The sequence below is a fragment of the Carassius gibelio genome, chromosome B17, assembly GCF_023724105.1.
Source record: "Carassius gibelio isolate Cgi1373 ecotype wild population from Czech Republic chromosome B17, carGib1.2-hapl.c, whole genome shotgun sequence".
Lineage (NCBI taxonomy): Eukaryota > Metazoa > Chordata > Actinopteri > Cypriniformes > Cyprinidae > Carassius > Carassius gibelio.
The window spans coordinates 9476886-9502801 of record NC_068412.1 but is presented as its reverse complement, the minus strand read 5'-3'; the positions used below and the strand labels follow the sequence as shown (position 1 = coordinate 9502801).

The following is a 25916-nucleotide window of genomic DNA, read 5'->3' as shown; positions in this document are numbered from 1 at the left end:
ACAAAACAGCGCATCAGCCCCTCACGGGCAACTGATGCGCGGAAATAAAAAGCAAAACATCAAATAAGGCCCAGGCCTGGTCCTCTCTCGTCCTTCACTATCGTTGCTCCAGTTTTATATCCTTCCATCTCCTACGTGGGACTCGATACTGGCGTTGGGGGGCAGTTGTCACTGATTTCCCAATCATTCCGCTGGCCTCACTCCTTGTTCCCACGTCCCTCGGCCCCGCCCCACTCACCACACATACCTTCCTATTTAGCTTAAAAGAAGTATACTAATAGCACACTTGCATAAACTTCTTTTTCATAAGGGTTCTGCCAGAAAATAGAACTCAAGGACCAAACTTAAATACCTTTGCTCTATACAACCATAATTAATCATGGTTAAGAGTCTTTAACTTAGGAATTTTTACAAAAACTAGTAGCCTTTAACTTTAAACTCAATTTCAGCTAATTTTCTATAGCCACTGAATGACTTGGCAAATTTTGATTTACACAATGTGCACAAAAAAGACCCACAGATAAAGACAAAGCACTTTTAATTTCTAGACTATTATTGTGAGGGATGGACAAAGGTGCCTTGTATTTGTCTCTGTTTCAGTTGACCAGGGGTGTATTCCAGAAAGCATGCTTAATTTATGTTCCTGGTTAAGACTCAAGACATTCTTAACAAAGCAACAAAGCGTCAAATCGACGTGTCACTATGGAAACTCGCATTAAGAAAAAGTGGCACCATGAACTCGCTGTTCTGGCACAGGGCCAAGCATATCGGGGAGGAGCATTTCGGCACTGGCACAATGGATGTGGACTTAAAGCATGTTGGCAAAGTTGCTTTGGTGCGGAACAGGTTGAAAATGTCTGTGAAGACCCCTGCAAGCTTCTCTGCACATGCCCTAAGCACATGTCCGGGAATTCAGAAATGTTGATGTAATCCAGTACAGAGGAGGTATAGATATCAAGTCAATGTCCATGTTAGAGCCACAGGCCGCCTAAGAAGCAAACATACTCCAGTCTGTGTATTGAAAGCTGTCCTGAAGTAAAGCGTCTGCTCCAGTTGGCAACACTTTGATGGTCCTCACTGATGGCTTCACACAGTTGATGAGGGGTGATTATTTGGAATAAACCAAAGTTTGTCTCCTCTATTGTGGCAGGAAATATGTTGATGGAATTTGGGGAGCAATGTCTTTAATGTGGAGTGATTAAAATCACCTGTGACAAACTAACTTACTTATTAATGGCCGCATGCAGTTCATTCATAGCAAGCTTGGCATTAGCATACGGTGGAATATAGACTGCAGTTATAATGGTGGAAGTGAACTTACAGTGTCTACCAACAATGACAGTGTTTGTACACCAAGCTTTTTAAACATAAATGCACAAGCCGCCGCCTCTTGTCTGCCCGGAGCGTGAAGCGTCCAGCTAGCTCATGTACCCTCCATGTGTTCCCACGGCTCTTGGCCCCGTCCCACTCATCAGATGTCATTATTAGTTCATCCTTTCCCTTGTCAAGCACTCCTTTATTAAGTCAAGTTTGTGCATTCTGTGTTGTCCAGTGTTAAAGCTGAGTTGTGCGTATGTTACCTGGCAACCTTCTGTGGATTCCTTCTGTGTGGATAATTCTTCTTCATCTTTGTTGTGTGTTTCTCCCTTGATATATTAAATCATCATTTAGAAACAGAATTTTGTAATTACTTGCATTGTCTTGGTGTGTTATTAAAATTAGTTTGAAGATCTGAATCTTTTAATTGTGAAAAATATGCAATAAAAAAAAAGATTTTTTTTTTTTTATTGGCACTGTATATTGTAATAATAAAAAATATTGTGCTCAATCTGTCATGCCAACTTGACTCTGGTCAGTAGATCAGACATACACTAATAGCACTGAAGTAAGCTGTCCCTAAAACAGAACCTACTCCGGAGCAGGTTATATTTAGAGTGTTGCTACTTTGAAAGTGACCTCCGTTTTTGGAACCGAAAGCTGAGTTTATCCACATCCTTACTTTAAATATACCTGGGTATGTCACATAACCTGCCTTCTGGAATACCCCCCTGAAATACAGCCAGTGAAATATGTGAATATTCCGACATAATAAAAATGATGACTCCTTTAGCAGAATGTATTGACAAATAAACAGGCATGTCATGGGGTATAAAGTAGTTCATAAGAATCCAATTATTTTAAGTCCCAGCAAACTACGTCAAAATCTTCTATCAACACACTTTCAGAAATAATAATGGAATATAAATAGTGGTAGCTACTGTTTGTATTAAATAAACAACAAAAATGTTTTTTGCCAGATGTCAAGTGTTAATAGTACAAATTGCAAATGACAGTACTTGCAATACTACAATAATAATATACAATCGTGTGGGGAACAGTGGATTGAGTTAGCTAAAATAGCTTTTGCCAACCAGATTTGCACTGCCTAAAAAGTCAAGTTAAAGTGTTTGGTTGTTCACCACTGGTACATTTCCCTGAATCTCTTGAAACATGCACCTAAAACTGAAGACAACATAATCAACACATACTTTCACATCGGATCTTTAAATCTTTAAGATTTGCTTCCATTTTGATCAGGAATCCAAAATCTCTTTTTTAGGTATTCCATCCAACTTTTATCGCAAAAATGTTTGATTCTCAAGTTAGGGTAGCTGAGATCAAGGTGAGGGTAAAAGAGTAGGAGACAAGGTTTGGGTTCTAAAATTAGCAATTTATCTCCCTAAAATGGTGCACATATATCATTAAAAGCTTAACTGATTGACACTTGCTGTCTTCCTAAAGAAAAAAAGAACTCTACTTAATCAAATCACTAATATTCTGGCATATGACTTAACTTGAGCCCACATGGACAGAACATGTGCGAGTGACTGAACGCTTGAAAAGAAAGGTCCAGAAACATCCATCCAGACTCAGTCAATGGAGTTGTTAAATGGAGTGTGTGAGATAGAGCAAAAGTAGAAAATTTGTACCTGGGCCTTTAAATTAGGTTCAAGTTGCACACTTTCAATAATTCACAAAGCTGAAATGCAAAAAGGCCAACAAACTTGGAATATAATTTTACACAAAATTGGTGAGCGAGTGATTGTATTGCATTTTGTAAAACCAGTTTCCAATATCCTGAAAAGTTAATTTCCTATTTCAAATACAAGCATTATCATTGCTAGCATGTAACATTCCAGTTCCAAGGGAGAATCAATCAAGTGCAGTATGAGGCTGGTGCTGAGACTACAGTGTCTAAAATCTGTCTGAAAATTTCTTAACTAAAACTAAACTTACCACTTATTGATCTGTTTTCTTCTGTTTCCACTGAGTTCAAAAAAGGGTGCAACTAATAATTTACTTGGCCTGTTTGCAAATTAAGTGACAGGAGGTGTTTCTTAAACCAGAGCAGCTAAAAAACAACCACTACTGAGGTCTTCACTGTCTTTCTGGGGGTTGGACTAGTCCCTCCCCCCATCCTTCTTAGTCACAGACAGCCAGACCCAAGTCATGTAATGTTTGAGTATCCTTTCCTGCCAGAGATGTGTCAGTACAGACTACTTTTGTGGTGTTAAACAATGTATGAAGGTATTTTTGATTCAAATTAACTGAGCACCTGTGGCAGTGCGATTTGTAGTTGTAGAGAAAAGCCACACATGTGTATCAGTAAATTTGAAGTCACAGAGTGAAATGTTTTAAGAGTTGCAAACCTGTAGCCTTTTTTTCTCTCCCACAAACACAACACAACAGTTACACCTTCTCAAATTCTTCTTGCAGGTGCACAAATCCTATTCTACAAATCACACATTTAGAAACTCGTACGCTCACATTTTTGAAACAATTGCTGCAGTGAATGTGGTGCAAAACGCATTTACACACCCGCATCAAGAAATGTGAAGTCTTGGAGAAATGTTGAACATCCGCAAATCAGTACGTGAATTCATCAAATGAGAGTTGCACACTTGTAGAATATTTTCTCAGAATGTCTTGTATATTTTTCTAACACAAACACAAAGTACATAACTACAGCTTCTTGAATCTGCTGCGATGAAGCTCAAACACTGTTTTTTCGCTTTCAAGCGACAAGTTTCGCGCTCTCCCTTTTGCACCGAGATATTTGGTTCAAAAGTGATTTGTGCATCTGTAGAGTTAGTGGGCGGGACTGTTTAGAGATTAGAGAATTTCAGCCAATCAGAAGAGCTACTGAGCCAGTAGATATACGCCCCAAGCAGTTTTACGCCCCTGTTGTTCCTCATGCGTCCAGTAGGGGGAGGCTGCAGACCTATGACCTACTGTAAAATGTATTATTTATATATATTTATAAACTGTTTTTATATACAGAGATTGACTGATATATGATGTTGTGAATTTATATTAAGTTATATTTAGATATTAACCATATTCAGGCCATTAGACATACAGTACTGTGTAATCATATGGATCCTAAATGAAATATTTGCTTTACAATTCACAATTGCTCGTTATACAGCAACAGAACATGTTCTACATAGCATTTTATGAAGACCAACAAAATTTAACAATTTTCTAAAGTTCTAAGGGTCATTTAAAAGAAAGACAATATTGTTGTTCACAAAAAAATTTTATTAACACCATGACTTGGTTATTTCTTAACAGCATGACTCCTGTAGATGACTCTCCAATGGTTTGCCACTCTTCTTTAATTGTTTCTTTATCCTGCGGTCAAAGTGATCCCACTCACTGATAAAAATAAATAAAAAAGCAAAAGTTGCATAGTGGTAGAAAACAATGGTTATTTATAAATAATGGCAGGATGTCATGTTTCAATTTTTTTTTCCTTTATAGGATCCTTACAGTACCTTGCGTCAATGACAGGTCCTCGAAGGAATTTCTCCTCAGCCTCCTAGATGGACACATCTTTCACAACAGCAAGAGCACAGATGATGGACTACCAGAGAAAGATTTATCACAGCCCAAATAAGCCAAGCATCATTTTGCTTTTTTTTTTTTTTTTACAACAAAATCCAAAGTTCCTTTTCTATATTAAGCACAAAACTATTATTTTATAGCAATGATCTTACATTATGGATAAACTATTTGACATTAAAAACAATGTGAATATGACACCATGCAGAGCACAACTAACACACAAGACCATACCTCTGGAAAAGGGACATCCATAATGAATCTGATCTGGTCACTGTGGGTGTGTGTAGGTGTGCCATCCAAAATTGAAGTCATCTGAGTGTAGATAACATCAATTCGCTCCTGATCTTCAATGAACAATATTGATGGAACACTTGGAAAAAGTGTCAAGTCACTTTGATTGTTTTTTTTTTTTTTTTTTTTTTTTTTTTTGTCCATTGATGATAGACTGTGGTTAGTTAAGTTTGAGTCAGACAGAACATCTGACTCAATCAAGTACTTTTGCCTCTCGAAATAAACTGATCCATCTTTTGAATTGATATCGCTATTCTTTCTTATTTAATTGATCAATCTTTTATAAATAATAAATGTTGCATCATTACACAATACAATCAACAACAAGTACTTTAGCAGATTATTTAACATACCTCATCCGTATCACTTCAAGAAGGTCTGCTGCTATCATACATATAGATATGGTCTGCTGTTCTTATAAATGACTGGGCTCATATACTAATATACTGCCTTCCCCTACTGGACGCATGAGGAACAACAGGGGCGTAAAACTGCTTGGGGCGTATATCTACTGGCTCAGTAGCTCTTCTGATTGGCTGAAATTCTCTAATCTCTAAACAGTCCCGCCCACTACCTCTACAGATGCACAAATCACTTTTGAACCAAATATCTCGGTGCAAAAGGGAGAGCGCGAAACTTGTCGCTTGAAAGCGAAAAAACAGTGTTTGAGCTTCATCGCAGCAGATTCAAGAAGCTGTAGTTATGTACTTTGTGTTTGTGTTAGAAAAATATACAAGACATTTCTGAGAAAATATTCTACAAGTGTGCAACTCTCATTTGATGAATTCACGTACTGATTTGCGGATGTGCAACATTTCTCCAAGACTTCACATTTCTTGATGCGGGTGTGTAAATGCGTTTTGCACCACATTCACTGCAGCAATTGTTTCAAAAATGTGAGCGTACGAGTTTCTAAATGTGTGATTTGTAGAATAGGATTTGTGCACCTGCAATGAAGAATTTGAGAAGGTGTAACTGTTGTGTTGTGTTTGTGGGAGAGAAAAAAAGGCTACAGGTTTGCAACTCTTAAAACATTTCACTCTGTGACTTCAAATTTACTGATACACATGTGTGGCTTTTCTCTACAACTACAAATCGCACTGCCACAGGTGCTCAGTTAATTTGAATCAAAAATACCTTCATAGTTCCGGATCATGCTTGGGTTGATAGCTAATATAACTAAAACTATATGCAGTAGGTTACTCTGCTTTCATACATGCACACACACACACATTACTGCACGTGACAACGACAACAGCACAGACTTTTATTAGTAAAATAGCTTCGACAGGCTACTGATAATATTTCTCTGCAATGAGGAGTTACTGTTTTTGAAGTTACTAGGCCTCATTGCTTATAGTCAAAGATGCGCAGATGCGGGTTCACACACATGTAGTCTCAGCCTCAGACATCAAACCTCCCCCAAACCCCCCCATTATCGGATTGGTTGAATTCTACAGAATTTTTACAAGATGTGTGTGTGTCGTGTTCTTTAACATTCCGCATGGAAACAACGATACTGTGGTGCAAAATCCACTGTGGTGCATGTTTAGTGCTTCAGAGGTTGCTAGAGAATGGGCTTTTTTGTAATGCGCTTTTCATGCATAGTCTGTTCCTTTCCTAGGTTGCATCGTCTCTTCTGAGGGAGTGCGTATGGATCCTGACAAGGTAAAGGCTGTGATAGATTGGCCAAGTCCAGATTCCCGTAAGGCCTTCAGAGGTTTCTCTCTCGTACCGCCCAGGGTCCAAAAACATAAAACCCGATTGTTTATCTCGCATTTTTGATCCACCCGAACACCCGGTTACTACCGAGTGCATTTTGCCTGAGAAGATAGCTATCTCCACACTCACATAGAAGGTCGAATCGAAGGTCAAGTCGGCCTTAGAAGGGGTAATGCCTCAGGCCCGGTTGCCCACCGAGTCGACTGTTTGTACCCGAGGAGTTACTTTTCAAAGTCATTCAATGGGGTCATTGCACCAACAATGCTCGTCATCCAGGAGTAAATCAGACTTATGTAGTTAAGCAACGATTATGGTGGCAATTAATGGCTCGCGACAAACACAGTTTTGTTTTGGCTTGCTCAGTTTGTGCCATTGGTAAAACATCTAACTGACCTCCTGATGGGTTACTTCATCTGCTGTCTGTCCCATTGAGACCCTGGTCCCACATTGCACTAAATTTTTTCACCACCCTCCCGCCCTCTAATGGCATGACAGTTGTTTTAACCGTAGTGGACCGGTTCTCGAAGGCAGCACATTTTATTCCCTTGCCCAAATTACCTTCAGCCAAGGAGACTGTGGTGACGGTTGTAAACCACGTCTTTCATTTACATGGCCTCCCGATGGACATGGTCTCTGACAGGGGGTCCCAATTTGTGTCGAAATTTTGAGTTCTGTAAATTATTAGGAGCTACAGTCAGTCTATCTTTCTGGTTACCATCCCCAGAGCAATGGTCAGACAGAGTGAATTTTGCACATAAACCGTTACCAGTGTCATCCACGGGCCTCCCTCTGTTTGAGTGTAGTCTAGGGTACCAGTCACCAATTTTTCCGAGTCTGGATTCCGAAGTCGAAGTCCCCTTCGCTCACACCTTCGTCCAGGGGTCCCAATTTGTGTCCAAATTTTGGAAAGAGTTCTGTAAATTATTAGGAGCATCATCTCTGTTCCTGCATTTACCAATAAACTCACTTTTTCTTGCAATTGTATCCATCTTATCATTCCATTACAGATTTCTGGATCAGCTTCTGACAGTCCTGACCCCTGAACTTCGCAGGTTTAGTAGGAGAACCTTCATCAAAATATACAAACAAATTTGATATTTAAAAAGTTAAAGTTATTTACCTGAATTGAGATGTGACTCTAATTTCATATTATCCTGTCTCTCTTTTACTGAGTGTTATAATACTCAAGCATCAATACAATGAATCAAAAGTAAAATAATAATAATAATAATAATAAATAAAGCTGGTTAAACTTTTTAAAGCTTATATAGTGTTCTTCAATTAATCATGTTTTAACACACACACACACACACACACACAAAATGAATGCATTCATTTTTAAAATTGGTTAGTTAAAGTTAATTAATTAAACTTATATACAGTACATCACACCTCCAAGGATCTGGTTGGTCTGAAAGTTACAGAAAAATACTTTTTTTTTTTCTCTCTCTGTGTCTGGTTTTGTGCTCGACACCTGTGGACTACTGTTTTCTTTTCTTTTTGCATTCATTTTTTTCCTGCCATTCAGTCGACTTCATGAGGTTAATCATGTAAGTGTGTAAAGAATATTCAGGTGCCTCACACCTACTGTGCAGTATGGATTTCATGGTCCAGAATAACAACATTGTAAACTCAATCTCTTGAAAGACTGACTAAAGTAGGTAACAGTCCAACATGTGACTTTCACTTATACAAACGCCCCCATGAAACACTAAAATAAACACTAAAATATTTCATGACACTGTCAGGACTGACTAAATGAAATATATTTACGAGCAAAGGTAAATGTAACTGCACATTAAGGAATAGCACAACCAGCGAACCACTTTGAATGTTTTTGAATGTTTTATAATTTGTGACAATTTGTGTCCATCAGATAATTCTTAAGAAAGTGATAGCAAAACAACACTGGCAACAGACAGCAACAAGCAAACATATTTAATTTTTGTATATGAATATATGAAAATGAGACTGTAATGTATAAAATCTCAGTGTATTCATTATTTTGTGTTCATTTACAAAATAATAAATTACAACATATTGAAATAACCACATTATTTTAATATTTACTTTTGAGTTGAAAATATAACTAATTGAAATAGTAATGCTTACACTAAAGCACTAAATTTGCAGGCTAAAGACAAAGTAATCAAACCCATATAACTATTCATACAATAGGAACAATTGTCATTCAAGTGTTTCTAAAATTAATAGTTTATATCTTAAAATAGAGTATAGTATACATACTGTAAGAAAAATTCAAAAGACAGCTGAATATTTTCTCTTGTGTGTTCTGCGGGAACCAAAGAATCTGTCATTTAGATGAAAATGACTGCAAATAGATCGATCTTTCCATGTATTGTAGAACTAAATGTGGCCTAAAGTCCCCTTATATGATGTTGTGTTGAGAAATATTCCTACTTGACAATCACAAGAGCATCAGAACTTTAAAATAGCATTGAATATGCTTTACTTTACACCAACAGTGACTCCAAGTGTATACAATGAGAAATACATAGATAACATGCATAACTTTTCGAAAAATGGAAAATAGACAGATTTTTTTGCAATTACTACAAACAGTTTGATCATATAAAATTGGTATATTAAATGAATTTTAAGAAAAAGAGAAAAGCATTTTAATAGAGGGATAAAAGGGCAGGGCATAATATAACAATCACCATTTATCAGTTTGATATAGAAAAAAAAGGAATAAAAGAAAAAGACAAGACATGTTTAGATTGCCTAAATCGCTGTTTGTTTTTGATAACCAAGCTGATGTTTTCTTTTCGCACTGCTTCTCGCATTTGTTGGTAACCTCTTGGCTAGCAGTCATTCCCTCATGAGTACATGGTGAGCCCTATCCACTAAAACACAGATACACAGAAACAGGTTGTAAATCTAGGAACTATTAAGAAAGTGCATGTGTTTGGAAATATCTAATATATAATATATATAATATATAATATAAAAAAAAGTATCACAAGAATTACCTCACTCTCATCAAGAGTAATCTTTCCATTTTCACACAGTCTCTGGAATATTCCTGATAAAAAGAATAACGATTCATTATTCCCAGGAGTATGTAGCTCATGAGCATGAAAGGATGGAACAAAAACATATATGTAGTTTCTGTCTACTACATGGAGTCCTACTCACTGGCCGCACAATTCAAACGCATGACAAGGCATATGAAACCCTCCAGAGAGATCTGTTCAGTAGCCCCACTGTACCGCACAAACATCAGATTTAGGATGTCTTCATTTAGACGCAGTCCTAGGGTATAATAACCATGGCGTACAGTAAATACAGTATGCAATGTGTGAATGAACATGTTATATCAATATCAATATTATATTGATACCACTGTGTTCAGTTTTATTGTTCACTGGACACAGAGGGTGGCTATAATGCAGGCTGTGATTATTTATTTACTGTGATATTAAAGGTAATGCAAATATTGAATACTACTAGGAACATTACAATATTTTCAACAACAGTTCACCAAAGCAAAGCATAAACTGTCTCAACCTGTTTTCTCTAATGCATTTTGCAGTTCGCTGAATGACAGAACACCATCTCTGGAAGAATCCATGCTGTAGAAGATATTCTGTGAAAAAAAAAAAAAACGCTTTGAAAAAATGTTCTTGATAAAAATGTAATAACTAAATACATAACTACATTACTTTTCTAAATACAATAAAAATCCATAGCTAAATTCTGGACTCGAATCCACTCACCTTGTATGTCAAAATACGGTTCCAAAGACGAATGAACTCTGGTCCGAGGAGTCTTCCAGTAACATTTAACTATTGTTATTGTTACAGTCATGGAATGTTTCTAGAGTTTGTAGTTTCTTTACAATGACTAAACCTGGATATAAATCATCATCATTCAACAAATTATTTTTATAATAACATTACTTATTATTAAATGACATTCTTAACGAATAAAGGATACATCTGACATGGCTATTATACTTCTACAGGAATCCAGGCCAAATCCTTCAGGGTTTTTATGCCCTAACAGGTATAAGCCACAAAAGATATATTTCTAAGATTTTTAAAATCTAGCTACAGACAGTATATTTCACATAGAATGGACAGGGTTTTTAAAACACTCACCTCCAAGTAGGTTTTCATGGAGAAGCCTTTGAAGCTTCTCAGCATCAACAACTTGATACTGTTTCCAAAGAAGACATTAAAGAGCTTGAAGCTTGTTATATTGCAAAGCACAGCAGCAGTGGTTTTTAATGGAATTTTTGATAATATATTAGCTTCATATTTACTTGATCGGAATATTGCCGAAACAGTGCTTTAGTTTTTGATCTTTCCTCCACATCTTCAGTGTAATGGACCTGGACGTGTGAAAAGATAATGAAGAAAAAACTGCTAAAATGGCAACTGGAACTGAACTGTTTCATAAGTTACATACACACACACACACACAAATGAATGAATGAATGCATAGTTTCGTCATAAAACTGTAGATGGTGCAGGCTGATGGGTTGCTAATACAACTGATGATATTCAGAATGGCACAAGTTGATTTGTTCATGTTCCATATGCACCCAAAGAGCTTACTGCCATGCATTTATAAGGCTGGCTAGTAATCACTAGAGTAATCACATTCCACCTTCCCCAGCTCCACCTGTATAGATCTGCTATGGGTTATTTTATATGCCATTTGTGCAGCCGCAGTATTTCTTAAATACTCATTGCACCGTATCGCCATATGCAATGGCAGTAGCATGTCCCTGTACTTGTTTGCAGTAGCAGCAATATTCTACAACCAACAGCAGCAGCGTAGCAGATCTATATACAGTATATTATTATCGTCATATCCAACATCATGCTAGAGTCCTTAAAGCAGAGTTATAATAGATGGTTTTATTTCCATCTTATAGGTGCAATAACAAAAACAGGATTTAGCTGCCCATAATTGCAGATTTGCTGAAAGATTAATTATTTCAGTGTGTAATTATCTAATTGCATTTTACACAATGATTATGTGTATTATTACCTCAGACCCGCCCAAAAGATCCACAAGAAAATCTTTCTCAATTCTTTCTGTGTCCTTTCTAAAAAAAAAAATACAATTAAAAAGTATTTTTTCCAAGCATAAGTAAAAAAGGTCAGTCTATCAACCCTTCATGCAACTTACTGAATGTGGATCTCATTTTTGCAGAGAATGGACAGGATGAATTCTCCTTTCATTTTGGGCTGGTGTGTGGATGGCACGATGAGATACTCTCCGGGCTCCAGCCTGAAGAATTTCATCACCTGTCTTGCACGTTGAAAGGGCTCGCTTGTTACCACAGGCTTTCTTCCATGGAAAAAGCTTGATCCAAACTTTCCCTCAGATCTCATCTAATAGATAATGATACAAAATGTAGTTTCCTTGAACATGCGAATTGAATGTGTCAGAAAGGTATAACAAATGATCTGATATGTATTGATACAACCTGAAATACACAGTGCATTTTTTTTAAACCAATGTGATTAACACAAGAAACTTTGATATCATTTATATTTCACTTGCCTCAGGTGGAATCTGTGAAAGTTCAAAATAAAAAGAAATAAAGATTACACTTCAAACACAAAAGAAATCATACACACAATACAAATATATTTATTGCTTTTTGTTGTTAATACTGACTGCAAACACGTAGAAGCCGATGCCATGGTGTGCAGAGCGGCGTCTGTGTCTCTTGTCAGGTTTCTGTATGAGAGTCACCAGAACATTATTCTGGCCCTGTTCACAGGCCTTATCCAACTCTTCAATCTTCAGCCAGAACTGGGGGTTTTTACAGAAGCTGTCTAACGTCCCAGAAGAGTGGTGTTAGAAGCAGATTTGATTTCATAACCAGCTTTATAATTTAGGAAAAGCACCTGTATAACTTATGCCGCCTCCGTCTGTGCTCCCAGAAACCCAGCTGCCATGGTGGAACTTGGAAATCCAGTGACAAGCAGACTTCCCCTCCAGAAAATCAGGACAGGTGCAGCAGATATCCATGTTGTCAAATGTTCTACGGAAATCGTTCATTGACATCCTGCAAAAAATATATATATAAATTAAAATGATCCTAGACAAAAAGTGTATTTTGTGTTTTAGTACATTTAGTGTAAATAAAAACATGGTTCATGCTCACCAGAACTCTCCATTTTCATTCACTTGGAGTTGTTTGTGGTCCTCATTGCTCACTGTGTTCCACAAAGGTGAGCTGAAAGATTTATGCAAAATAAACATCAGGACAAAAGATAACTTTGACAATTATAAAATTATAATTGACTGCACGTCTGCTTCCCTTTGCTTTTTGCAGAAAAAGAAATGATGTTTTATATTTTTACTGTCAGTTGTTCTGCTAGTTGTTTATCTGCAATAATGTTGAATAAAAGCAGAGCTTACTTGTCACTCCAGTCTCCGTTCCATTCACTGTCTCCCCAAGGGTTGAACAATCTAACCAGTTTAACTGGGTTTCTACCACTCATGACCTGTTGAGCATGATTTCAACTGCAATTTGTAGTGGTATATACATGTGACAGACATTTGTAATATTTGTAATTGCATCTTTAATAGACTATAAAAAAATTACAATTTTGCAATACTTAAAAGTAAAAGTAAAAACTGTAAAGTAAAAAATGCTTATTTTTTATTATTTGTACACTATATTCAGTGGATGATAAAATATTTTTCCTAGCAAGTTCCCACACACTTTGTAACAGGAACAAGCTTGTGAAGTCTGGAAAGGATTGAGAAAAATTTATCGGAAGCAACCTGTGATTAGAGTCCATGCTTAATATGTTCCTCACACAGTAATAATGAATCTTAATACATAAAAAAATAAAGCTGGATAGAGTCAGGGTTACCTCCTCCCAAATTTTAATTAAGATTAGCCCATTCATGTAGTCTTACCTGGTAAACCTTTGTCACGGTGTAAGCGTGGCCCACAACTATGCCATTTGGTAATCGCTCTTCATTCTGATTATGTAGAAACATAAACAAAAATTACCAGGAGACAGATGGCACTGTGTAAGTGTTAAAGATGGCACACATATAATATATATATATATATATATATATATATATATATATATATATATATATATATATATATATATATATATTTGTCTAGGCATACAAGAGAAAAGATATTGGAGGGGTTTTGCAGAGAGTGTGTGTGTGTGTGTGGTTGAAGTAGGGGAATTTGGGGTCTAGATATAGTGAACATCTAAATAACAGCATCTTTAAATGTAATCTATACAATGAAAGGAATCACAAAAATAATTTGTATTAATGTTTTTAGTGTGCTTAAGATATAATTACTCTTTGCTTACCCCTGCCGGAGTTTCACATCCCATAAGGACCCCTGACTGGTAAGCACGGTGCATTATGTCCCACAGATCAGTAGGAGCTGTTTTCAGTTCATAGTGCATATGAACCCCACCAGTAAAGTCCAATAGGGCCTCAGATACTCGACCAGCATGCATGTCAGCGTAGGAGCCGCACAGCCTGGAACAGACATTATAACTCAAAATCATTTACCATAGTGTAACAAACATATATTTGAGGACGATTACAGCACATGAAGCACAGGCCCAATTACAGCCGTGCTTGTATTGAACACATCAGCACAGTTGTTTTGCTTTATTGATGAGACTTTATAAAGTCACAGAAAAAGATGTACATGCACTTACTTGGCATAGGCTTTCTCCAGCAAGGCAGGCCAGAACTCATTAAATGTTTTTGATTTCACAAAAATCAGCTGGCGGCCGATCGTCGGCAGTTTGTCATCAATCACAACATCGTACCAGTTTCCAAACCGCCAGAACTGTAAAATTCATGATAGCAGAAATGTGATAGAACAACTGATACAATGAAACACAAAACAGGTAGTGCTATGGCTTGCTGTTTTGATGCTGTCAGTTATGTCATGGAAAAGATAGGAACTTACTCTGAAGTGAAATAGACCAGTATAATTGTGGCTGAATGATTGTCCATCAGGAACGACCTTTTGTAGTAATTTGGTTTGAAATGTTAGAGCCCCAACAGAGGCCAGAAACCAACAATTACCTAAGAAGAAGAAAAAAAACACAAGTTACCTCAGTGAATTTGATATCTTTCTTATCTCAACTCACATCTGAATTTTTAGCTTGGCTAGTGAATGGACGTTTTTCATGACTGAGTTTACACTTGCTGTATAGGTTTAAAAATAGAAATACAGTACTTAAAAAGTATCAAAATGGTGTAAAAATTTCCCAGGGCAAACAAATTTGTCTGATCGCAGGAGTGTCCAAACCTCCTCCAGCCCTAATTAAACGCATGCACCTGAACCAGCCAATCAGTGTCTACAGATTCACTAGAAACCTCTTGGCAAGTGTGTTGCTGGACATGTGAGTTAAAACATAAATTTTGTGGTTACCCAGACATACCTACTCTTCCTTGGGCATAGTCAAACCTGGACACTGTCTCTACAATCAATTCAGCTGCGTTTGGACACAATACCTGAAAGAAAATAATACACCTTCGTTATTGGTCAACTGATCCATCCTGTGAAAAGGATATTTTCAATGATGGTGTTTTAATAATTCCTTTCTCTTTTTCATTTTTCTGAAAAGGACCATAATCTGCTGTAATATGTAGCTACAGATCAAGTTTATTATGTTTTTTTAAGCATTTAGCTTGTCACAGTCAACTGACTTAAGACTCTGAAATAAGACTCTTTTAGCTTTCAACAAAATATTATGTTTCACACTCCTTCTACGATGTTGAGCAACACTGTGAGAACACATCTGCCAAATGCCTCAAGCAAAACACAGGTCTGCCTACATACCGTTGGTCTTATCCACTCCACCCTGGCCATATCATCTGGCTCCAGCAGCCCTTCACCAATAGAACGGGGATCAGGTGGGAAAAAGTCGTCAACAAATCTCTGTTTTGTCTTTAGACAGTAGTCTTGTAAAACATTGCAGTCCTGATCCATGAACTTCAGAGGATTTGTTTCAGAGCCCATGCCACCCTTCATGTTGCGGTTGTTTATAACTTTTAAGCACATGCCATGGGGAACCGCTGGAGGAGGCATTTTAAAATCTATCTGGATTCATTATTTTTTTAAGAGGGAAAAGACAATAACAGTACAAATATATTATAATGTCCAGCAAATTTGCCACATGACATTCCCTGTCGTCCAGAAATCCCAGCCCCAATCTGTTGATCTTCATTTTAAAATCATTTAAGAGGTGTTCATACCCTGACAGCAGACTTGCATGTCTTGCATGTTGTAGTCTTTTGTTATACAGTGCCTTGCGAAAGTATTCATATATCTTAATTTTTTTCACATTTTGTTATGTTGTTACCTTATGTTTAACCGCTTTTTCCCCATATCAATCTGCACTCATACACCATAATGGTAAAGTAAAAAAAAAAAAAAAAAAAAAAACATTTGCAAAGTTATATAAAAAAAAAAAAAATGATTCAATTGCATAATTATTCATACCCTTTTCTGGGACAGTTGAAACTAAGCTCATTTAAATTTAGCTCATGTTATTATACTTTGAGTAAAGTTAACCCATAGCAAGTTCTATTGAATTAGCATGATTTGAAAAGGAACATACTCCTCAATAAAATGTTTGTGTCAAGCCACACATGGGGGGGAAAGTTCAGGTGAAAAAAAATCTGTTTCACTGAAGCATGTAGTTATGTTACCCTCAAAGGAAGAAGTTTGAAATAACTAGAACTCTTCCTAGAGCTGGCCTCCTGGCCAAACTGAGCAACTGATGGGAGGTTGGTTAAAGTGGTGGAAAAGAAGCTGATGGTCTCTCTAGTTGAGCTCCATGAACATACGTGGAGAAAGGAGAAATCTACAGGACAAACATCATTCCAACACTCCACCAATCTGGGCTTTATGGCTGTGTGGCAAGACTCAATTCTCTCTTCAGTTAATACACATGAAAACCCACTTGGAATTTTAAAAAAAAAGCACCTAAAGGACTCACAGACTCTGAGAAAAACAAAATTCTCTGGTCTGATTAACCACAATTCTAAGCATCATGTTAGAAGTAAACCAGCTCTGCTCATCACCTGCAGAGCACCGTCCAAAAAGCAAAGTGTGCTGGTAGCAGCCTCATAATGTGGACTCGTCAGAGTAATGGAACGCTTATTGCAGATAACCTTAATGAAAACCTATTCCAGAGCATTTGGAAGCTGAAAATGCTCTGGAATAGAAGAAGAAAGCTGAAAATGTGCATCTGCCCCCATCCAACCTGACAGAGCTTGAGAGGTGAAGAGGTGAGGAAAATAATTGCAGATAATTGGCAAATGCTGATGTGCAATGATTGTCGCGTCATACCCAAAAAGACTTGAGGCTGTTAAAGTTCTTTAGCTAAATATTTTGTGTTAAGGGTATGAATAAGTGGAAGGCAGTTTCACATAAGGCTGCTTCATAACAAAAAAAGAAATAAAGAAAGGGTATGAATACTTTCACAAGTCATTGTAATCATCTACATTTTCTATTAAAGCTAAACAAATTCCATAATGTTATTGATTTTCTGTTAACATTTACATTTCACTTACATTTGGCATTTGAAGCTTTTATCCAAAGCAACTTACACTGCATTCATACAGTAGTATACATTTTATCTACTGTTAGTTGCATATTCTAATGTTTATACTTCAGGTATGCACACACTGTGTAATAACTTCTTACAGAAATTTATAGTAAATTTACACAAGCACACAAGTACTTTACTTTGCAAGGATTACAGAATAAAAAAAAAAAAAGTAATTCAATTAATTCCAGCATTTATACAATTCAATCAGTTTTCATTAGTATAAAGAGTGTTTTCAACCAAGTAGTTTGTATCTACAAGTAAAATATATACCAGCCATTCCTATTAGGCTAATGAACTTAAACTCATTGCACTGAAATTAATAAAATGTAAACGTACCAAATGACTGGAACAAAAAAGTTTACCCAAAAGCCTGGTTGTCTTCTCTGTCTGTGAGTGGCTTTTACATACGTTTGCCCTACTTCAATCTTTTAAAAAAGCAGAAGCCCCACCCAACTCCCATCTTTTGGGTTTATTAACAAAGAAGTGATTGGCAGCAAGTCTTTGTCATTCTGAGAAACTAAAATCCTTCACATTTACCACAGAAAAAAAAAAAAAATGTTGGCCAACATGTTTCACAGCATGCACATTATTATATTTCCCCTCAGAAGAAGCAAAAATTGGCAAGATGTGCAGAGATTATATCTGTGTCAGCATTATAAAATGTATGCAGCTTGTTAGGATACAATCACAGTTTAATTTTTTGCACTCTTTTACAGAATGGGTTTATGTACAGCCTCCAAAAATACATTATGTGAGGAACATACCTGTTCATCATGCCTGGACTTGCTTTGAATGTCATCTTCTACTCACGTTTCATCATTATAATGATCTTGAATTGCAATTGATATTATCTGCAAATAATTTATGCATGATGTATATGTCTATAAATTATGTCCATATTGGCCCGTTTTATTGTTGCACTGCATAATATGCTGACATGGTTTAACTTGGCCTCAGGTAACCTTAGAGTGTTTGACATTTTCTTGGCAAGTGAACACTTGTGACAGGTAGGTCTACTTAGGTATGTAAATTCTTGCCATGTCAGTGCAAATAAAACCCAGTAACCTCAGATCAAGTATGATTACTGAAAGATGAAATTCAGTTTGATAGATCAAGTATGATTACTGAAAGATGAAATTCAGTTTGATATTGCCAGGCAGTAAGAATTTGAAACTGTGCACTGCACTGCAGCACATTAAATCTTTATGCATTTTTTGAGTAAAGTTTATGCATATTTGGCATGCTGTCCGGGGAGAGGGCTCCGAGCTCGTTAATTACTCTCAAGCCTGCGGTACTTTCCCTGTCTGGGGAGAGGGGTCTGAGCTCGGCTTTTAGCCCACACTCAGATCGCTCCCCCAAAAGAAGCAATTAGTACAGGACAGCAGCCAGAGAGGGGTTTGCAAAATTTTCAAGTTTATGATTGATGGGGTGCTGGACATCTCTTGTAGTAGTGGCCCTGTTGATGCTTTAGAAAAAAAGTACTAGAGGCTTCTGCGGAAGCAATCACTGCTGAAGCATCTAAAAAAGAAAACTCCTGTGGGAGTGAGAACTGCTATGGCATCTGAAAAGAAAAGGTGGCTTCTGTGAAAGCGGGCACTGCTGCAGCATCTAAAAAGAAAACGCCTGTGGGAGTGGGAACTGCTGCGGCATCTGAAAATAAAAATCTTGTGAGAGTGGGAACTGCTATAGCAACTGGAAAGAGAAAATGGCTTCTGCGGTAGTGGGGACTTCTGTGGCAATGTGGGAATTTAGGTAAGGCTCCTGAGAGAGTAGGACCAGCAGCGGTGGTGTGGGAATTTGGTATGGCTCCTGTGGGAGTGGGAACTACTGCGGCAGTGGGGGAATACAGAAAAGCTCAAGCGGGAGTGAGCACTGCTGCAGCAGTCTAAAATACAGACATAGGCTCCTACTGGAGCGAGAACTGCTGCGGCAGTGGGGCAATATAGAAGAGCTCTTGCGGGAGTGGGAAGTGCTGCAGCAGCGGGTAAATGTGGAAGAGGCTCCTGTGGGAGCGGGCACTGCTGTGGCAGTGTGGGATTTAGGTAAGGCTCCTGCACGAGCGGGATGCTGCTGCGGCATTGGGAAAATATGGAAGAGGCTCCTGGGGGAGCGGGCACTGTTGTGGCAGTGTGGGATTTAGGTAAGGCTCCTGCCGGAGTGGGGTGCTGCTGGGATGGCTGGAGTTGGGATGGGCCATTATAAATGGATTAGGTGATGTTAAAGGGGGTTAGCTATGGTGGGTCAGGAGTTCAAGTGACTGGTGTTAAAGGGGTTGGCTGATGAGGGTTTGGTGAGCTTCTTTGATATGGAGGTGGTCTGAACACACATAGATCTTAAAGGTCTCTGGCTTCTCAAGGCTTCTGACAAGATCTGTGTCCTGATGTTGTTGTCTACAGGAGGTGGTTCCAAGGCAAGAGTGTTCAGAGGGATGGGTAGGGTCTTGGCGGAAGACAAAGAGAAAAAAGGGCGAGCATGCGAGGGGAAGAAGGAAAGATAGCTTCCGGAACCACTTGCAGAGGTGTGGGTCCAGGGGGAGATTAAGAAGGGGGAATGGTGGGCGTCGGGGCCTGCGCCATTAGCGGAGGCATGCTCACGCTTGAGGCAAGTCCATCTTAAGTGAAAGTATTTAAAATGTTATAAGTAGTGTAACTATTTCAGTAATGTTACTGATAATATTTGATTATTTTCTGATTATTTCTCAAAATTTCTAATGATTTCAACTATTAATCATTTTTAAATATGTCAATCCGGCATATATAACCTTATAGTAGCATTCAACACTGAGTGTTGAGTCTGAGTTAGTGTTGAAGCAGCCGTGTCGGGGAGATGCTGTGTGTATCTAGGTGAAAGCAAAAGCACTTTATTTATGTTAACATTTTCGTAAGTAGCTTTAATTTAATTAATTAAATGTTTTTTCTTAGTAATTGTAACTGTAACTGATTAAAATTTCATTTATTTTGTAATTAAATTACATAATTTAGTAACAAGTGACGTGACATTCAAGTGACGTGACATTCAGCCAAGTATGGTGACCCATACTCAGAATTTGTGCTCTGCATTTAACCCATCCGAAATGCACACACACAGAGCAGTGAACACACACACACACACTCTGTGAGCACACAGCCATTTATGCTGCGGCGCCCGGGGAGCAGTTGGGGGTTCGATGCCTTGCTCAAGGGCACCTAAGTCGTGGTATTGAGGGTGGAGAGAGAACTGTACATGCACTCCCCCCACCCACAATTCCGTCCGGCCCGAGACTAGAACCCACAACCCTTCGATTGGGAGTCCAACCCTCTAACCTTTAGGCCACGACTTCCCATGCAACAATGTTACTCCCCAAACACTGCAAGCCTCAATGGGGAGCTCTCTGAGCAAAGATCTGCCTTTAATGATTATACAGAATGTTCTGCAAATCCAAATGGATTAAATAGGATGTTAATTGTAGATAAGATTTCATGTTCTGTGTATGGTTTCTCATCAACTCCCCTGCAATGATGTCCTTGCAGGGCCCATGCTGGTATTTTGCGGATACAATGAGCCTTTGTTGCCTAAGACAAAAATTGATTGGACCATAAAACTGTTTTGCACATAGAAATTTTTGATGGTTTGTTTGGAGTATGCAAGCTAATTTAATTTATTCTTCCCTTTCTGAAAACATCTCAGTCTATCTGTTGGTAGAGTAGACAATGCAAAAAACCCTTACCAGGGTCTGTATTGTGGCAGCCCATCCAGATACAGCAGCTCCACCAGGGCCTCCCTGCTCAGCTGAATGACAGTGTACACAGAAATGTTTTGTTAAGTTTTATATACTCTTCACTTAAAATGTTGTTAAAATGTTGTTTTTCTGAAGGTTCTAAGTTATGTTGTTAAAAGTAGTTTCAGTAATGTTTTGAATGATTTGAACTTAATTTTCAAGACAAAAATAAATGTATTTTAATGTTTCTATTAAAATAAGAATGTAAGAATTATAAGTTGCAACAATGTACAGAGGAAACTTTTTTTTTGCATGGAAATAAAAAAAATACAAAATGTAAAGTACTCAGCCTCATTTAAAAAAAATGACATTACAAATGTAAATTCATAGAACTTTTAATTTTTAAATTTCATGGGCAAACTGACTTAAAATAAGACCCATTTTTCCATTCTTTTCTCTTCTTGAAAGAATGGTTAATAAATAATTTATTTGATAACCATTCTCTCAAGAAGACAAAACAGTTGGTCCATTCTCTCTCTGCTCTCTTGGGCTCTTCTCTCCTCCATCCCACTCTGGAACTTGATCTCTTCTCAGAGAAGCTCCACCATCTCATCCTCACGGCCCTGTTTTTTCTTGCCTGGTGTTGGTGCTGGCTCCTCCTCATCTTCGTCAAGATCACCCACTGCTGATCTTGGCCCTGCCGTTTCCTCAGTGATGGAGGCAATTAGGACAGGGGGGTTGCTTGAGGACCTCTGCCCTAACACATCATCCATGGGATTAATTGGTGAATGAAAAACAGGCTTTAATTTAGATCCATGGAACACCGGTTGAATTCTCCTGTATGCTGGAGGGAGTTTGAGGCGGACTGCCACCAGACTAATAATTCTGGTGACAGTAAATAGGCCAATAAATTTGGCCTCAAGCTTATTACTGATGGATCGGAGAGAAATATTCTTTAATGAAAGTCACACTTTTTGACCTACGACGTAGATGGGAGGATCCCTCCTGTGAGGGAGGGATACCCGAAAAGAAAACTAGTGAAATGTGGGACCAAGGTCTCGAAGGAACTAACATCGGCTGAAGGAGTCCAGCAGGGGGTTGATTGGAAGACTTCAAAACAGCACAGACAGAGCAAGCCCAAACAAAAAGACAAATGTCACGAACCATGGCTGGCCACCAAAACCGCTGTTTAACAAGAAATATGGCACGATTAACCCCAGGATGGCAAGCTACTTTGGAATAATGACCCCATCAGATAACTTCGGACCTTAAAGCCTCTGGCACAAACAACTGACCCGGTGGGCATCCAGGCGAGGGCATTACCCCTTGTGAGGCTGTGCGAACCTTCGCCTCGATGTCCCACATGACTGCAGAAATAAAGACTTTCTGCGATACAATGGCTTCGGAAAAAGATGGGCGATCCGAAACATCAAAAATACAGGATAGCGCATCCGGTCTGATGTTCTTATAACCTGGACAATAAAAAATAGAAAAATCCAAACAACTGAAAGAAAGAGCCCACCGAGCCTGCCTAGAGTTTAATCTTTTAGCGGACTTGATGTATTCAAGATTCTTGTGATCAGTCCAAACAATAAAAGGAACCCCCGAACCTTCCAACCAATGATGCCACTCTTCCAAAACGAGCTTGACTGCCAACAGCTCTCTGTTGCTCTGCGGGGGGACAAACGGTGAGAAAAATACGCACAAGAATGCACCTTACCATCCGTAAAGGTTACGCTGGGATAGAACCGCGCCAACCCCCACCTCTGACGCGTCAACCTCCACCACAAACTGCCGGGAAGGATCAGGGCAATAAGGATGGGAGCTGAAACGAAACAGCTTTTTAGTTTGGAAAATGTAGCATCCGCTGTACAAGATCACCTGAAGGCAGTCTTGATGGAGGTTAAGGAAGTCAAAGGGGCCGCTAGCTGGCTGAAATTGCAAATAAACCATCAGTAGAAATTGGCAAAGCCCAGAAACCTCTGCAGGGGGCCTTACGAGACTCTGGGGTTGGCCAATTTATCACAGCCTGAATCTTGTCAGTTGATCTTGGCTGCAAGAGAATCAGAAATATATTTCTCCAAGACCACCCTCTCCGGATTGGAAAGCGAATATGATTTGCCTTTAGGCAGAGATGTACCTGACAATAATTCTATAGCACAGTCATAGGGATAATGCCGAGAGAAGCAGCCCGAAAACTTACTGAACACTCTCTTTGGATCAAGGTACTCACGTGGCACCTTAGACATGTCAGTGTGATCATCCTAAAAACACAGAACAAGACACAGGAGAACATGCAGACAACAGACATGACGCATGACAATGTTCACTCCAGGATAAGACAGAATTCTTTCCCCAGTTTATGTGGGGATTATGGAGCACCAGCCAGGGATGCCCCAAAACCACAGGAGCAGCAGGAGTGTCAGTTAAGAGAAAGTCAATGTTCTCAGTGTGTTGTCCAGAGATGATGAGTTTAACAGAGACTGTGGAATGTGTGATGGAGGGTAACGGCTGACCATCAAGTGCCACCACAGAGATGGTCTGAGAGAGTTCTACCATGGGTATCTTAAGCCTTTTTGCAACATTATTGTCTAGAAAATTACCCTCCGCCCCCGAATCCACCAAAGCCTCACAATCAAAAGTTAGAGAATGGAGTGTCAGCCTTACCGGTAGCAACGTGACAGAAAGAGAGGATTTAAGAGTTGCTCCACCCGTCAGTAACCTCTTACCTACTGGCAGGCACCGGCTTTTACTGGACATTGCTGAACGACGTGACCGGTGGCATCACAGTACAAGCACAAACCTCTCTCTCTGCGTCTCTGCTTCTCCTGCTGTGAAAGGCGAGACCTGCCCATTTGCATGGGTTCAGGATCTGGAAAAGAGAACTCACTCTCGCCAGTGATTGATGACAAGTTACTATGATGAGTGACGTCAGGGATTGTCCGTAGTGTCTTCTGTTGACCACACCTCCTTAATCTGGCATCCACACGAATGGCCAGTTCTATGAGTTTATCCACCCCCACAGGTAAATCCAAGGTATAAATCTCGTCTTTGATGATATCCGTAAATCTGTGTAAAAACAGGTCCAACTGTGCCTCAGAATTCCAACCGCATTCCGTGGTTAAAGTACAAAATTCGATAGAATAATCGGCTACAGTGCAATCCCCTTGTCGCAGCTCCGCGAGAAGTCTAGTTGCTGCTCTGCAATAAGCAGCGTGATCAAATAACATCTTCAGCTCCTCCGAAAACGTTTGAAAGGAGGTGCAGCACGGAAGTCTATGTTTCCACACGGTGGTTCCCCAGCTTGCCGCTCATCCTGTGAGCAGAGTTATAATGAAGGCTACTTTAGATTCCTCGGTGGGTAACGATAACAGTTGAAGAGAAAAATAGAGGGAGCATTTAGAGGTACACAACTGGGGCTCCCCGAAATAAAAGGCTGGTGGTGGTAGACAAGGCTTAAGAGAACGGGTGCTTTGATCCATGGCAGCTGGTGGATTGGACACAGGTAGTTGCTGAGAAGAAACTGTCTCTAACTTGAAGTGCTAAAACTGAGTGGTAAGTTCCCGAAACCTGAGGGACCAGGGCTCGGACAGCATGACCCGTAGCCATCATCTGGTCCTCTTGGTGTTCCATGCAAGAGTTACCACTGGTTAAGAAGTCTCATAATTCTGCCAAGCTTGCTGGATCCATTCTTGGTTGGTTCATTCTGTCACAATGATCGAGTCACGAGATTCAAGATAAAAAATGGTTTATTTGTAACTCAGATAGCCAGTAATGAGAACGTAGGAAGATGATGGCATAATCCCAGATGAATCATGTCCAGATCGCTCAAGCTGCAGTCACTCAAACCCAGTTCAGGAATCCCAGGCGGGCAAGGAAGAATCCCAACTGGAGGGACAGGAACATGACTAGACAAGAAAGACAGACGAGAAATCAACGAACCAACAACACAAACAGGATGCCAGCCAAACTTAAAGAGACTTAGGTCTCTGCAGAGCAAAAGTGGGCGTTTATCAACATGTGGGTGTTTTCAAACTGCTGGGTGTTTCTAAATCATGCAATCTAAATGATGCCCCTTCCCCAACCCCACCCCTAAACCTAAGGTCACTATGATGTCAACCAATCAGGTATCATGGTGTAAAAACACCCTGATCTGGTAACTCCCATTACTTTCCTGCAGAGACCTATACTTAAACTTAAAGGCAGCGCAAATGAGCCGCAGCTGGTGCTAGTTAACAGACGCACACAATCAGACAGAGACACAAGATGAGCGCACTGACCCATGAACCTTGACAGTTATAGATCAGGGGTGGATTCTATCATGTTGATGTAACTAGCATCAATGCGCCCAGACTGAGTTACTTTAATAACCTATATAAAACCACATATACTACACATCCTGTTCCTAAAGATCTATCTTCCTACAGAGTTCAATTCCAACCCTGATTACACAAACATGTCTATAATTATCAAGTGCTCCTTCAGATCCTAATTAGTTGGTTCAGTTGTGTTTGCAAACAAAAGAAGTTCCAGTAGTCCTCACTGACAATGAAACATTTGCTAGATGTTAGCTGCTATATGGCAACTTGTTATTTCCTGAAGTGCAGAAACACCCCAAGATAGCCATGAACCCAAGAATCTTTATCATCTTTATTAGTGGTTGTTTTTGTTTCAGCATATGGGTTTGTGAATGGAGACATTACTTGTCT

At 39.0% G+C, this 25916-nt stretch overlaps 2 protein-coding genes and 1 long non-coding RNA gene across 3 annotated transcripts in view; all 3 read right to left on the bottom strand.

The window, feature by feature from the left end:
- Positions 1–3419, bottom strand: part of LOC127976729 (calpain-1 catalytic subunit-like) — a 34436-nt gene extending 31017 nt beyond the window's left edge. The window contains exon 1 of the mRNA XM_052581347.1: positions 3277–3419. The gene's annotated coding sequence lies outside the window, so the exon portion shown is untranslated. The remainder of the gene's footprint in view (positions 1–3276) is intronic.
- Positions 3420–4573: 1154 nt separating this feature from the next.
- On the bottom strand, positions 4574–5533 carry LOC127976731 (uncharacterized). The gene is made up of 3 exons (XR_008157917.1): positions 5119–5533; positions 4818–4906; positions 4574–4698 (listed from the first exon to the last, which is right to left on the bottom strand). It is a non-coding gene; the product is annotated as an uncharacterized LOC127976731 (long non-coding RNA).
- Positions 5534–9353: 3820 nt separating this feature from the next.
- si:ch211-202f3.3 (calpain-1 catalytic subunit) lies at positions 9354–18309 on the bottom strand. The gene is made up of 23 exons (XM_052580103.1): positions 18275–18309; positions 17847–17907; positions 15734–15994; positions 15333–15405; positions 14855–14973; positions 14598–14731; positions 14238–14412; positions 13816–13881; positions 13309–13394; positions 13052–13123; positions 12792–12952; positions 12559–12719; positions 12442–12453; positions 12064–12269; positions 11923–11980; positions 11189–11257; positions 11025–11082; positions 10861–10922; positions 10641–10709; positions 10432–10510; positions 10060–10176; positions 9894–9946; positions 9354–9767 (listed from the first exon to the last, which is right to left on the bottom strand). Exons 1-23 carry the CDS (start codon positions 18307–18309, stop codon positions 9741–9743), a joined length of 2214 nt encoding a protein of 737 aa, XP_052436063.1. The 3' UTR covers positions 9354–9740.
- Between the last annotated feature and the right edge of the window lie 7607 nt (positions 18310–25916).